The sequence below is a fragment of the Ammospiza nelsoni genome, chromosome 9, assembly GCF_027579445.1.
Source record: "Ammospiza nelsoni isolate bAmmNel1 chromosome 9, bAmmNel1.pri, whole genome shotgun sequence".
NCBI classification, from domain to species: domain Eukaryota; kingdom Metazoa; phylum Chordata; class Aves; order Passeriformes; family Passerellidae; genus Ammospiza; species Ammospiza nelsoni.
This window is the reverse complement of record NC_080641.1, coordinates 31,675,135-31,688,578: the sequence shown is the minus strand read 5'-3', so window position 1 is coordinate 31,688,578 and position 13,444 is coordinate 31,675,135. Positions and strand designations below refer to the sequence as shown.

The window sequence follows — 13,444 nt, the reverse complement described above, 5'->3', positions numbered from 1 at the left end:
ATTTTTTTTCCTTCAGACAAATGTAACCATAGTGATTATCTAACATAGAATGGATTATAGGGGAAGAATAACTGCATTAGGGCTGTTTAAAATTCAGGTACTGCATTTGAAAGATCAAAGTGAAAATGCAGCAGTTCTATTTTTAATCCAGTAGAGTTGTGGAAGATTCAAGACTACCAGCACTTAGAGCAGTGTGTTTAACACAAATACTCATGCTCACATCTGTAGAAACAAAATCTATTCCCTAGCTTAAAATTTTAGCTTCATCTTTGCTTCCAGACTGGCTGGTAGGTGGAAATCTGGGTTGTGGTTTCTAATCCATGTGTTTCTCCCCACAGCCTTGATGCACCACAGCAACCACGTGGACAGCAGCCGTTGCTACCAGTGTGTCAAGTTCCTGGTTACCCTGGCTCAGAAGTGAGTAGTGAAGGTCTCAGGCTGTAACCTCATCCCTGCCTTAGCTCCCTCTGTGGCTGTTGTCAAACCTACTACTCCTGGTTTTGATCAGCTTTAGGCTTTGTTACTGTGCAAGGTCTTGGTAGCACACGTGCCAGTGTGAAGTGAAATCTTTACTGGTTGGTACCTGAAGGGATTTCTCAGGTAACAAATGGTAATTGGTGTTTATAAAGAAAAGGGCCATTCTGCACAGCAGGAGTCTGACATTAACACCAGATAAACATAGGGAAGCTGTTCCAGGTTTTTGAAATATTATGAGTCCTAAATTCTCTTTGTTTAGGACTTGGCATATGTCCCAATAAAGCATAATTCTGAAATATGTGAACCTGTGGAGTAGACTGCTTTGAGAATATTTTACTAAAATTACTGCTTTTGCTAATTCAATTTTCAACAGGGCTGTAGATTTTAAGTCAGTTTGCAGTGATAAGAGTGCACACAGAGGGCAGCAGTGCAAAGAGAGAAGTCTTTGTATTTTTTTTGTATTTTTTTGTGTTGTCCAGAATGCCTTGTTCCTGACTAATGAATATAATTTCAATTCCCCAGGTGCCCTACTGCAAAAGATTACTTCAAGGAGAATTCACACCACTGGAGTTGGGCTGTGCAGTGGCTACAGAAAAAGGTAATTTGGCTGTAACAGGGAAATTGTCATTCATTTACAACAATGATCATGGATGGATAGTCTCCATCCTCTGCATGGCTCTCTGAGATGGCTCTAAAGACACAATACTTAATTTTTTACAAGGACTACTTGGATGCAGCTAATCTGATGCAATGCCAAAATTTCAGTAGCCCCCCCACATGTTTCAGGCATAAATGCATTTACAGTGAATAAAACCAAGTGTGAATGGTTGCAGTGATTATTCTTGCTATGTGGGAAGCTTTCAGTGCCACTGTATATTCGTGTTTGGAGGCTTCAGCTTTTTTAAAGAAGCAGTTTTCCATTGCCTGTGTGTTGATGCAGGAGAATGTTTAAATGATTGGATTCCTTACAGAATCATCACAGCTTTGCACAAAGCACAGCTGCTGACTGATAGAGCTTTTCCTCCCACACGTGTAGTGTTTGTTCTTCCCTCTAAACTCAATGTAGTTTGGCCAACATATCTTTCATAAGTACCCAAGGACACTTTGGAAACTTGGAGCTCAGCAGAAGTTGGGTGCTGGTTTGCAGCTGAAGAACAGTAACCTTTGTGGCTGCATTTGAAGTGTCTGAGCCCCAGATCTCCAGCTCGCTGCCAGAGGATTCAGGAAGCTTTTTCCAGTCTTAGTTCACCCACCATCACAAGGTGGTGGTTGAGGCTTTACACAAGTAAAAATCAAATGGCAAATTTTATGGCTTTCTTGGCTTTTTATGCAGATGTCTGAACATTACTGGGCTCCTCAGAGTAACGTGTCCAATGAAACATCCACTGCAAAAACCTTCCAGCGCACTATTTCAGCACAGGTATGTGTCATCCTGGCAGAGGATGTTAAACTTGCTCACTTCTTTTCTTGGAAGCATCTTGGGGCTTGGCAACTTTACTCACCATCCTTGGAAATGTTCAAAAAATATGTGGATACAGCACTTGAGGCCGTGGTTTAGTGATGAGCACGGTGGTGGTGCTGGTTTGGCAGTTGGACTTGATGATCTTAAAAGGTCTTTTCCAGCCTTAATGGTTCTGTGATATTTTGGTGCACTTCAGGCTGGTTTTCCTTTAGAAGCTCAGCCCCTGTGGTTGTTCCTGGAGAAAATTAACCCTTGAAGAAAATTAACCCTTGAGTGGTATTAGTGAATACTCACTAATGAGTATTCACTCATTAGTGGTAACTCAGCTGTCTCACCACTTGGCTGTGGTGACTTGGCTGTCTCACTAGAGCAGCTATTATTGTTTTAAAACAATAATAATAAAACAATAAAAATGTTTAAAAATGTGAAATGATCACCATGCCTCCTGACACTCTCTTGGACTGTTTGCAACTCAGGACACTCTGGCCTATGCCACAGCCCTGCTGAATGAGAAGGATCAGTCTGGGAGCAGCAATGGGTCAGAAAGCAGCCCTGCCAATGAGAATGGAGAGAGGCACCTGCAGCAGGTAAAATGAGGGCAGATTTACCCCCTTACACCCTGGTGTGTGCCTCTGTGGGGCAGCTGCTCCCTGGGGCTTGGGTCAGAACATCACTGATCATACTGTGAACAGCTGTGCATTTACAAAAGTGACTGTGTCAGTGACTGTGTCCTTCTCTCCCTGTCCCCTGTGTGTTTGAAAGGGCTCAGAGTCTCCTATGATGATTGGGGAGCCTAAAAGTGACCTTGATGACGTTGACCCTTAGAGGACACCCCTGTGAACACAAGAACCAGCTCAAGCATTCAAAGCCTGGTCCCTGCTGGAACTGGAGTCGTGTTGCTGATGCCATTGGCAGTCTGGGGGAGCAGTGGCTGCACAGGACCAGAGGAAATGCTGGAGGAGGTTATATCCCTGCAAGATAAAAGCATTTTTATAGCCACAAAGGCTTCAGATCAACAAATGCTCTAGAAAACTACATCCTCACCTGGAGTAGCTTGTGACAGTCCAAAAAACACCGAAACCAAGTTTGTCAAGAAGATTTTATCAGATACACAAACGCTAGTGGTTGAATTTTTATGTGAACATTAAATGAGTGAATGTAAAACTGTTGCTTTTCTGTGATGCTGCAAAAAAAAAAAAATTCTTTTGGTTTTTATACAGGAAAAAAAAAAAAAAGAAACAGACTGCCCTTATGTATGGAGGGAAATTTTTAATCTTTCTGATAATATTGAATAGGAATACACAAATTTCTGTAAAGATGTGTGATGACTTACATTTCATTGTAAAATATTAGTTAAAGAATGGGTTTACATAAGGACTTCTGTATTTAATATGTCTCCCTGCTAATTTGTAAAGCTCTTGAGGAGAAAGATCAGCAGGATTGCTCTGTAAGAAGAGTGATTCCTTATGGAATGAGTGGTAAAGGAGCTCTGGAATGAGTCATCTTTCCCAGTACCCTTCCAGAAACCCTTCAGACAGCGGGGAAGGGCAGTAAAAGAAAATCTTTGTTCTCTAGGTATGCAAGCATTTATTATTCAAGGATGTTGGTGAATTAAAAAAAGAAAAAGTTAATGAGTAGTTTAAAAGAAAAAAAAGCACTTTAAGAAGGAATTCTGTTGCAGTTTTACTCATTACATTTTTTTAACCTTTGGAGACATATTGAATAAAATGTAGTCTCAGTCATGGATCTGCAATCACTTGCTTGTGCTTTGAAATAACTGAGAAAGTTGGTATTGGTTGTTTATGATGAATAATTCCTTGAGTGAGCTGGGAACACTGTTGTGCAGATTTTAGAGCAATTTTAACACAGGGAAAGAAAGAATTGGCTTTGTTTGCATTTTCACTTGACCAGGCAACGTTTAAAATATCACAGCTCTTTTAATTTGCTCACAAATAACTGGAAACCAGTTGGGATGATTTGAGCACAGTTTTGTTTTCTATGTCAAGTGCAGTTCAGTGGTTTCTGGCTCTGGATTCAAGCTTCTTTTGTGCCAACTAATTTCATCTTTTGTACATTTTGTGTTTGTCACATTTTCTGCACTGCTTTTTGCCTTTATTTATGGATTCTGCCTTACTTTAAAAAAATTATATTAACAAACATGCACAGAAACGGGGGACATCTTAAGGAGTGCCTGGGTACCTCCAGAATAGACAAATTTGCCAAGTTAAAGGCACAACCAGCCAAAAAGTGCCTTTTTTTTTGTTTCTTTTCACAGGCTGCTGCCAAAACACGGAGCAGCAGACAGCTTTTCACTGTTGTGCACTAATATTGAGAGTAACCAGTCATTTCACTGTTGGAAGGAACCACGGCATGTGATGTCAGCTGTACAGCTTTGTAACTTATTGTGGGGTAGGATGGAGTGCAGGGGGGCACCACAGTGTCTTCACAGACACAGGGCAGAGTTAGCATTTTGTAAATGTTTCTGATGATGTGCTGGGACGTTTTAAATGTGACGCGTTTTAAATTAATTTCGAACTAATCATTTCTTACGGACACCCCCCTTCCTTCCCTCCTTCCCCCACCCCCAAATGCTTTGGTAATGGGCCATGAATCTTCCCAAGGAGTCAGACAGCGGTGATGGGAGAAGCTGGTCACGTTCCCATGGGTTGGCACCACTGTCACTTCAGGTTCCTGTTATTTCCTATGGAAACAACATCCTTGCTAGCTGCAGGCCCAGGGAAGCCTTGGTGGGAATTGCATCAGGATGGCTCATCGCCACTGTCTACCTGAAACCAATACAAACTTTTTCACCCTTCTGCTCACGCTTGTACAAAGTCAGTGGTTATAATTTGCAATGAGATGATACTTGGTCACTTATTTTTGTTTCCAGCTGCTGTCATTCGAACCTGCTGAAGATTATTTTTTGGAAAATAGAGTTCGACAAAAAAAAAAAAGAAAAAAAAAACCAAACTAGTTTTTGTGTAAATTGTGATGCATTTATATGTTGTAATTTTTACTGCCAATCTTTTTGGATGAAAATGTTTTTATACAGCTTACAAAATGTTCAGTGAGGAGCAGGCACAGCCTGCCTGTGAGCGCTCGGGGAGATATTGTCCAATTAATGCATAGACATTTGGCACTGGAAAAATAGGCAGTCTTGATGAACAGTCTTGGGATTCCTGGTCAATGGAATAAAGTTATTCCTTTCACAGAAAACTAGTGTAATCTTTAGACTGTGCACACACTGTTATACTCTTCTCTTGTTGATCCTCTTACCCTGAACCTCCCTGGGCCAGCCCTGCAGATGCTGAGCTCCTCAAGGGTGCCCTGATTGCTGTTTTGGCTCCTGTCCAGAGTCAGTGGAAGCAGCTGAGTGGCCCTGGGGCTGCCCTGCTGTATTTCCTTATGCCACAGCATGTGCTGGGGCTCTGTCACATCTGCACCTCTGTGCAGCTCCTGCCCTCAGCAGAGTGATTTACCCTGGCCACGCTCACAGGGGCGGATTAGAGCAGATTTTGTGTGTCAGATCTGAGATTTGTGGGCGGGCTGGGTGTGAATTCATCCTGCCTCCCACAGGGGTGAGGGCCAGAGGGGTGCACACACAGCTGGCGTTCCATCACTCACTTATTTGGGAACCAGGAGCTGCAGCTGGGCTGCCATCCCCACTCTGCCTTTGTCCCCTGCTCTAAGGACAAGAACTCCCACTTTTCCAGCCTCTGCTCTCCTCTGGTGGTCCTGGCAGCATGGGCTGGGCATTGCCAAGCGCTGCCAGGACTGGGATCAGCACCCGTGGGATCAGCCCTGCTCTCCTGAGAGGCTTTTCCACCTACTCACGTACAAGGCACAAAGCAAGGGCTAATCTTTTAATATTGTTTCCTTCCACCAGGCTTATGAAGGCTTGAGCTGAGCTGGGGAAGCTCTGTCTGGGGAACATGCTCTCACCTTGTGCTGGATCCTCCCCTCTGGCAGGGCAGGCAGCAGAGCTGAAATCCTGGTGTGTGTTTTGAGAGGTGACAGCCAAGGAGCCTGCTGAGAAATCACCCTCGGTGTCAGAGCTGTTCAGGAGCTCTCAGGATGACAGCGCTTTTTCTTTTCTGCCTCTTTGTGCAGAATTCAGGTTCCAGCTGAATGAAATTATGGGCTGTAATTATGTCCATGTTATATAATTACATGTTTAGATTAGGGTTGGGCTTTTGCCAGCTTTAGTTAACAAGTAAGAATTAGTTTCAACCTTTCAAAGTGGTGTTTTGTGCTGGGTTTGTCTTCTCTTGCCAATTAAAGCCGGAGTAACAGAGCTGCAGGGGGCTTTTGGATGGGGAAAAACACCCAACTGACAGGTTAACCTGGAGCTTGTGGTATCAAACTGTGGGGTTTTTATCATCTATCCTCAGATAACACCACAAAAATTATATATTGTAGTACCAGGAGGCTGCTGAGCACTGAGAGAGAGAAGTGAGACCCAGCTTTGGTGGCTGCTGGTGCTTCTCAGCCTTTCCCTGCTCTGAGCCGAGCTTTGTCTCCTTCCCGGGGCTCCAGCCCTTCCCAAGTGAAGGAACAGCAGCAACCCAACTTCAAGGGCACATTCCCAAAGCCGGCCCATGTTTGTTTCCATAACTGGAAGTGTTTCCCCTGAACCACTGTTGTTAAAACAAACTCCTGGTCTCGTGTGTGTGGGGACAACACAGTCCCAGAGCACAGCCCAGCTGTGGGCAAGGCTGTCTGTGCCAACTTCCAAAGGTGCCAGCTGCCATCCAGGAGCACCCTGGATCCCACTGACAAAGCAGAATCCCTGCTGGATGGGTCCCCCTTCCCTCTTCCAGACCAGCTCCCCAGGGGGATGGATGTCTGTGAAGCCGGACAAAGAACCACAGGAGCACAGGTCTGTGAATTTTATTTTAAAAAGACATTTATAAAATGCTCCTTTATAAAACTCCAAGTAAATATTTAAGGTACAAATGTAAAAACTAAGGTGCTATGAAAGATTTTTCTTCATTCTGGGGCTATTTTAAAGGAATTGCAGCTTCCTACAGTCCTATGTGTCTTGGGAAGACCTGAAACTGTTAACACATAACACCAGCAGATCATTAACTTTGACTCAACAACAAAAAAAGCACTAATGAAGCAGTAGCTGACTGTAGCAATGCAGATAAAAATCTAATTAACCAAGCAGGCTGTTTAAACTAAAGCCCTTACACTTGACTCAAAAGTAAAGAAATCTCCTAGGAATACCATTAGGCAATTATAAAACTGCCCCAAAATGGCTAAACTAAGATTTTCCAGGTGCTAAGCAGCATTAGCTGACAACTAATGAGCAACTAAGCAGGAAAGGAAGGAGTGATCCTCACAACATTTTTTCTTTAAAAAGTGGTGGATTTTTCCTGTGTTGGGTGACAACACCACAGCTTGTTCTGTCAAGGTGTTTATAGGAAGAGCCAGTGCATGGCAGGGAAAGGCCTCTGGGATGACTCCAGTGATGGGAGAGGGCTCCAGCTGCATGGGGGATGCCTGGAGAGCTCTTGCAGAGCCACCCTGGATGGTGGCCCTGGATCCTGACCCCGCCGTGTGCGACGGGGGAACTATTTCAGTTCATCAGCTGCATGTCGGAGCATGGATTGTTCTGGAAACCCTGGGAAGGCACCGAGCCAGGGCCACACGGGTGCAGCAAGGCCTCCATCCCTGCTGTGCCCCAGGAGCCTCCCCCAGCTCAGTCTGTCCCTACTGCCGGCTCCGGCAGCAGATGGCCACGGCCATGGCCGAGCTGCTGCCAGGGCCAGCGGTGGCCACGCAGGAATTGTCCTCAATGTGGGCTCCCGTGGGGCTCTGGGACACGGTGTTACAGCCTGTCAGCGTCCAGCCATCCTCACAGGACACTGTCACCTAACAGAGAGCAGACGTCACCATCCATGGGTCAGCACAGTGCTGCCCATCCCCGATGGCCCCACAGCTCAGGGAGATGTGGCTGTTGTCACCCATCCCATCACAGCTGGGGACAGCAGTGAGGGCTGGGCTGGGACAGCCACACCCAAAAGCCATCAGGGTGGCAGAAGGACATGCAGACACAATAGCAGGGCAGAGGAGCATGGCCCATCCCTACCTTGTCCTCGTGTTCCAGGGCTGTGTGCTCCTTCAGCTGGCACTCGAGGCTGGCCCTGGGGCAGCACAGGGCGTGTGCCACCGCCTCTGTCCTGCTGGCACAGCGGCTGGGCCCCCTCCCCAGCCCCTCCACGGGCCTGCCCCCAGCACCCAGCACCACGGATGGGGAATGGAAACTGCACCCTGCCCGGGGGAGAGGGGACATGGGCACAGGGCAGCCATGGCAGCATCCCAGCGCACACACTGGTGCCAAGGATGTCCCCAGTGAGCCCTGAGCCTTCCTCACCCCATGCACACAGCACATGCACCCTTTTACCCCAAATCCCAGGGTGTTTCTGGTAGGAACACCCTTGTCCATCAGGCCCAAAGGTCTACCCTGTGTGTTGGGTGTTACCGGTCAGCACGTGTTCTCCTGGGGAGCACTGGGCCCCCTCGGCCCCCGGGGACCCGGCCTTGATCCGGCACCCAGCCCTGGGCCATGTGCAGCACCTGGCGACGGCATAAACGCCCTGGCCCCGGCTGTGGGCCACGCACTGCCTCTGCCCGTGCTTGTCCTGTGCATAGGGCACACGGCGTCACCTTGGGGCTGGGGACAGTCCTCGGGGGCCGGGGACACCCTCTGAGCCCAGAGGGCCTCCAGGGCAGCAGCTCGGCTCTGCTCTGCTCTGCTCACCTCCATGTGCTCCCCCCGCCGGCCGCCGCTGCGGGAGAAGCTGGAGCAGCTGAGCATCTCCTCGGTGCTGGCACAGCGAGCCACGGCCCTGGAGCGCCGGGAGAGCCCCGAGCTCGCCGACCACACCGAGCGGCAGAGCAGCCGCTGCTCCTCTGAAACGGGACCGGGCGTCAGCGGCGGGGGACACCCGCAGTGACACCCGCAATGCCACCCTCACAGCCACAGTGACATCCTCAGTGACACCCACACACCCACAGTGTCACCCACAGTGTCACCCTCAGTGTCATCCAGCGCCCACGGCACCGACCAGGCCTCCATCTCGCCCATCCCTGCCAGCAGCCAGGCCCAGCCGTGCCCGGCTCAGCTCAGGGGACATTCCCTGCCGCGCTTCCACCTCTTTCCCGCTCAGGGCAGAGCTGTGCGAGCACCCAGCGGGCAGCGAGCCCCTCACCTGCCGCCAGCCGTGCGGGCAGCCCCGCCACGCTGTTGGGCGTCTGCAGGCGCTGCTCCTGCGGGATCCAGGCCGCGTCCAGGCCGCCCTTGCTGGAGAAGCGCAGGAGGCGCTGGCGGAGCTCGGCCCGGCCCAGCCGGGGCTCGGCGCTGAGCAGCACGGCCGCGATGCCTGCAAGAGCCCGGCAGTGACAACCAGAGGGGACAGAGCCGCCCACGCGGCGCTCCCGTGGGCGGCAGGGCTCCAGAGACACGGCAGAGCATCTCTGCAGCCCATCGGGAGCGCTGTGCAGCTGCAGCGCCCCAAGGAGACACACCAACCCCGTAAATCAGGGAGCACAAGGATGCCCCCAGCCCAGCTCGGGCATGCCCGGAGCCCTGTGCCAGCACCAGCCCTCCCTGCCCTCAGGGCACAGCTCGCCTGCCACATGCGCGGCCGCCTGCGAGGTGCCGCTCCGCGCCGTGAAACAAGTGCTGCACTCGCTGGAGGCGCCGACGATGTCGTCCCCAGGGGCAAACAGGTCCACGCAGCGGCCAAAGTTGGTGCCCAGGGTGCCGATGGAGGCAGGCTGGTCCTGGCTGTCGGTGGCACCCACCGTGATGACCTGGCAGTGACAGGGAACACGGCAGGGTGGCACCCCCAGCCCGGTGACCCGGGGGATGGCCTGCAGGGATGAGGGGGCACCCAAGCCCCAGGGTCCCCCTCAGCCGTACCTCCGGCTCGGACGCAGGCGAGTAGAGGCAGGCATCGTCCCTGTAGTTGCCGGCAGCCGCCACCATGACCGCCCCGCTCCGTGCCAGCCGCCGGCAGCCCGCGTTCAGCGCGGGGCTCAGCGCCCCGGCCAGCGGCAGCAGCACCACGCGCGGCCGAGCCCCCAGCGCCCTCCCGATGGACTCCAGGGCTGCGAGCGACAGGACACCATCGCAGGGAGCTCCGGGAGGGACCTTGCTCCCCTCGGGGCACGGGGTCACTCACCCATGAGTGTGCCGCTGACGGTGCCCTTGCCCTGGCAGTTCAGCACCCGGAGGCTGCGGATGTTGGCGCCCCTGGCCACGCCGGCGTCGCGCCCGCTCAGCACCGCGGCCACGTGTGTCCCGTGGCTGTCACACTGGCCGGCCTGGCACGGGCACCGCAGTTCCATGCCCCAGCCCATTGCAACAGAGCGGGTTTGCAATCCCACAGAGTCTCCCCATTCTCTCTTACCCGACACACACCCGTGCTACCCTAGAACACTTTCTTAGAAAGAAGCCCTGCCCGACTCAGCCACATCTCCAAACACACCACCTTGCGGGTCCCAATATCCCCCAGAACCACAGCTCCTGTTGCCCATCCTGCCCAGCAAGTGTCTCCCTTGTCCTGGAAAGCCTCACAAGCCCGGCCAGGATTTGGTGGGTGCAGGGGGGTGCTCTGGCCAGGATACAGCACGTGGCAGCTCGGGACTCACCTGCCTGTGGAGGTGGGTGCCATCCTCCTCGGGGATGCTCTCGAAGCCAGTCACAGTCACCCTGCCCTCGATCTCCCGGTGGCTGCTCTGCACGCTGCTGTCCAGCAGGTAAATCTCGGCCAGGTCACCTTTATCTGCCAGGGATGCAGCAGGGGAGAAAGGCAACCTCCATCACAGGGGGTGTGTGATCATCAACCTTCAGCACAGGCCACCTGGGCTGCTCCCAAAATGCAGCTCCAGACCCGCAGCACCATGGGGCAGAGGAATATTCCCATCCCTCAAGGTAAGGAGAGGGGACCTGACTCTTCCTCGAAGCCCCCCTCACACACCCCAGCACTTACTGGGAGGGCTGTAGGAGCCCGAGCTGGGCTGTGGCCGCACGATCCTGCCCAGATTCCAGGGAATGCTCTGGGCAAAGACATAGGCATCCTCCTCAATGTACTTCACGTGCGGCAGCTTCAGCGCCTGCAGGGAGGACACAAAGCTCCCCTTTGCCCCCAAGGCTGGTGCTGCCACCAACACAGCTGCTGTCCCCTGCCACCACCCCGTCCTACCGTGTCCAGGACGTCGCTGCTCATCCTCACCAGGAAGGCGGGCAGCAGGTGGAAGATGTGCAGCAGCTCGGCCCCGTGTCCCCGCCGAGCCGCCCGGGCCTGCAGCCGCCGGGCCGTGCCCCGCAGCTCGGCCGCGCTGCCCGCCCGCAGCATCACCACGTAGCGCCCGGGCAGCCGCCACGAGGCCTGCGGGGACACCGGCACGGGGTTCGGGACACACAGACACACAGACAGACACACAGACACACACACAGGAGCGGGGCTGTCCCCCCCACCCCGCGCTCCTCACCTTGGCGGCGCGATGGAAAGCAGCGGGTCCCGGAGGGGCGGCCCCGACGGCGGCTTCGCCCTGCTCGGCCGCCCTCAGGGCCAGACCCAGCTCCGCCAGTGCCAGCAGCAGCGCCAGCAGCAGCGCCAGCGCCCGCGGGGACATCCCGCACGCCTCGGGCAGACGGGACACGCCGGGACCCTCGGGGATGGCGCCGGCGGGGACCCCCTGCGCGACCGCCGAGGGACCGGAGCGCACCTGCGGGGTTGCAGCGCAGTCGAAGGGCTGGAGCGGGGCCGGGGAGATGGAGCGGGGCCGGAGCGCACCCGTGGAACGCCCCCGCGCAGGTCCCGGAGCGCACCCACGGATCTCGAGTCCCGGAGCGCACCCGCGGATTTGAGATCCCGCAGCGCACCCGCGGATCTCGCGTCCCGGAGCACACCCGCGCAGGTCCCGGAGCGCACCGGCGGATCTCAGCTCCCGGAGCGCACCCACGCGGGTCCCGGAGCGCACCCGCGGATCTCAGCTCCCGGAGCGCACCCGCGGATCTCAGCTCCCGGAGCGCACCCGCGGATCTCAGCTCCCGGAGCGCACCCGCGCAGGTCCCGGAGCGCACCCGCGGCCGCGGCTCGGTCTGGCCGGCGCTCAGCGCGGGGGGCGCGGATCACGGCGCGGGCCCCAGCGGGCACGCCGGGCGGGTTCAGCATTAACGGGGCCGCGGGGAGGGGGCGATGGATGGGGCCGCTGCTCACCCCGAGTCCCGGCGGATCGCTGGGGGCTCTGGCGAGCAAAGCGCAGCCGCTCAAGGACTGCTTGGAGAAAGGGCTGAAAGCTTTAATGTGCCTCCTACTGCCTCACTCCACGAATAATTTCCCGTGAAATCCGCTAATCCTGTTTGGGCATTTTTTGCAGAGTCGTCACACATGGCAGATGCCCTTTTTGCGGGATGATTTCGGTGATTTCCGTGGGTCTCCACGCCGCTTCCCACCTCTGCCCTCCCGCAGCATCAGCATCCCACACTGCCCCACATCCCCAGTGACCTCCGGCAAACCCCGTCCCTGCTCCCGGCTTCTCAGGGAAATAGGAATTTGTGGTTTTGGCTGGTTATTTATCAGCTCCTCAGAGGTTAAATGTTTATACGGATGCACACATTTTATACAGATGTATGTGTTTCGTGTGGATGTGAATGGTTTGTATGAATATATGTTTTACATGGTGTACATGTTACAATTATGTATATGGTTTGTATGCACATATATGTTTTATATGGATCTGTGTGGTTTGCAAGCAACAATGTTTTAAATAGATGAGAGTCTTTTATGATTATGGGTTGTTTATAATTATACATGTGTTACTTATAATTATAATTAATTAAAATTAATTTTATAATTAATGGCTTGCATGGACATTAATGCTTTATATAGGTGTGCATGTTTTACAAGGATGTGCACGGTTTATATGGATGGGTGTGTTTAATATGGATGTGAACAGTTTGCAGGGGAAATGTTGATTTTTTAAATGAGACCTCAAGTGGGAGCCTGAACTCTGGTTTGGGCGACTGCAGGGACACCAGACCCAGCTTGTCCCCCCTGTGCTGCACAGAGCTGACACTGGAAGGGGTCAGCATTCAGGACACTGATCATGGGGTCAAGCCTCACTCCGGATTTTTGGCTCAGCTTCCTCGGTGCTGCCGAGTCCCACAACGCACCACTGGGGCCTCGGGAGGCTTCTGAGACAGCTGAGCACGGGGGGACCCTGTCTCAAGGGGGACAGTCCTCCTCTCCCTGCCGCCTTTCCCTTTTGCACAGGGGGCAGTCTGTATCCCAGGGGACAATCTGTGTCCCAGGGAAGGATGGAAGGAGCCCAAAGAGTAGAGACGGGGTGGCAGAAATCCCCCAGTTCCACGTGCATTCCCACGTGCTGAGGAACCCATGGAAGTCTTGGAACCCTCGGAGCCGAGCTCTCACAGTCGAGGAGTGGGTATCTGCAGAAAGGTTATTTTTTAAAAAATTGAGAATTATT

The 13,444-nt window shown here is 52.9% G+C and overlaps 2 protein-coding genes across 4 annotated transcripts in view; one reads left to right on the top strand and one right to left on the bottom strand.

Moving 5' to 3' along the window:
- USP24 (ubiquitin specific peptidase 24) overlaps positions 1–3,565 on the top strand; it is a 60,437-nt gene extending 56,872 nt beyond the window's left edge. For all 3 annotated transcript variants that reach the window (XM_059478637.1, XM_059478636.1, XM_059478635.1), the window contains 5 exons: positions 339–417; positions 1,000–1,075; positions 1,811–1,897; positions 2,416–2,526; positions 2,702–3,565. In XM_059478637.1, the coding sequence (XP_059334620.1) occupies positions 339–417; positions 1,000–1,075; positions 1,811–1,897; positions 2,416–2,526; positions 2,702–2,764 (416 nt within the window). In that variant the 3' untranslated portion in view covers positions 2,765–3,565. The remainder of the gene's footprint in view (positions 1–338; positions 418–999; positions 1,076–1,810; positions 1,898–2,415; positions 2,527–2,701) is intronic.
- A 3,349-nt stretch (positions 3,566–6,914) lies between these two features.
- PCSK9 (proprotein convertase subtilisin/kexin type 9) lies at positions 6,915–11,193 on the bottom strand. The gene is made up of 11 exons (XM_059478357.1): positions 11,155–11,193; positions 10,942–11,065; positions 10,601–10,734; positions 10,132–10,273; positions 9,870–10,057; positions 9,577–9,760; positions 9,157–9,327; positions 8,706–8,857; positions 8,427–8,586; positions 8,034–8,215; positions 6,915–7,816 (listed from the first exon to the last, which is right to left on the bottom strand). Exons 1-11 carry the CDS (start codon positions 11,176–11,178, stop codon positions 7,655–7,657), a joined length of 1,623 nt encoding a protein of 540 aa, XP_059334340.1. The 5' UTR covers positions 11,179–11,193; the 3' UTR covers positions 6,915–7,654.
- Positions 11,194–13,444: the final 2,251 nt, after the last annotated feature.

Excerpts from the sequence above, each read along its gene's own strand:
- PCSK9 (XM_059478357.1), bottom strand. The coding sequence starts at position 11,178 with ATGAGCAGCGACGTCCTGGACACG. Across the intron at positions 10,274-10,600 it reads GCACCCACCTCCACAGGCAG|GCCGGCCAGTGTGACAGCCA; the intron begins GTGAGTCCCGAG and ends TGCCCGTGCCAG. Across the intron at positions 10,058-10,131 it reads CGTCAGCGGCACACTCATGG|CCCTGGAGTCCATCGGGAGG; the intron begins GTGAGTGACCCC and ends TGTCGCTCGCAG.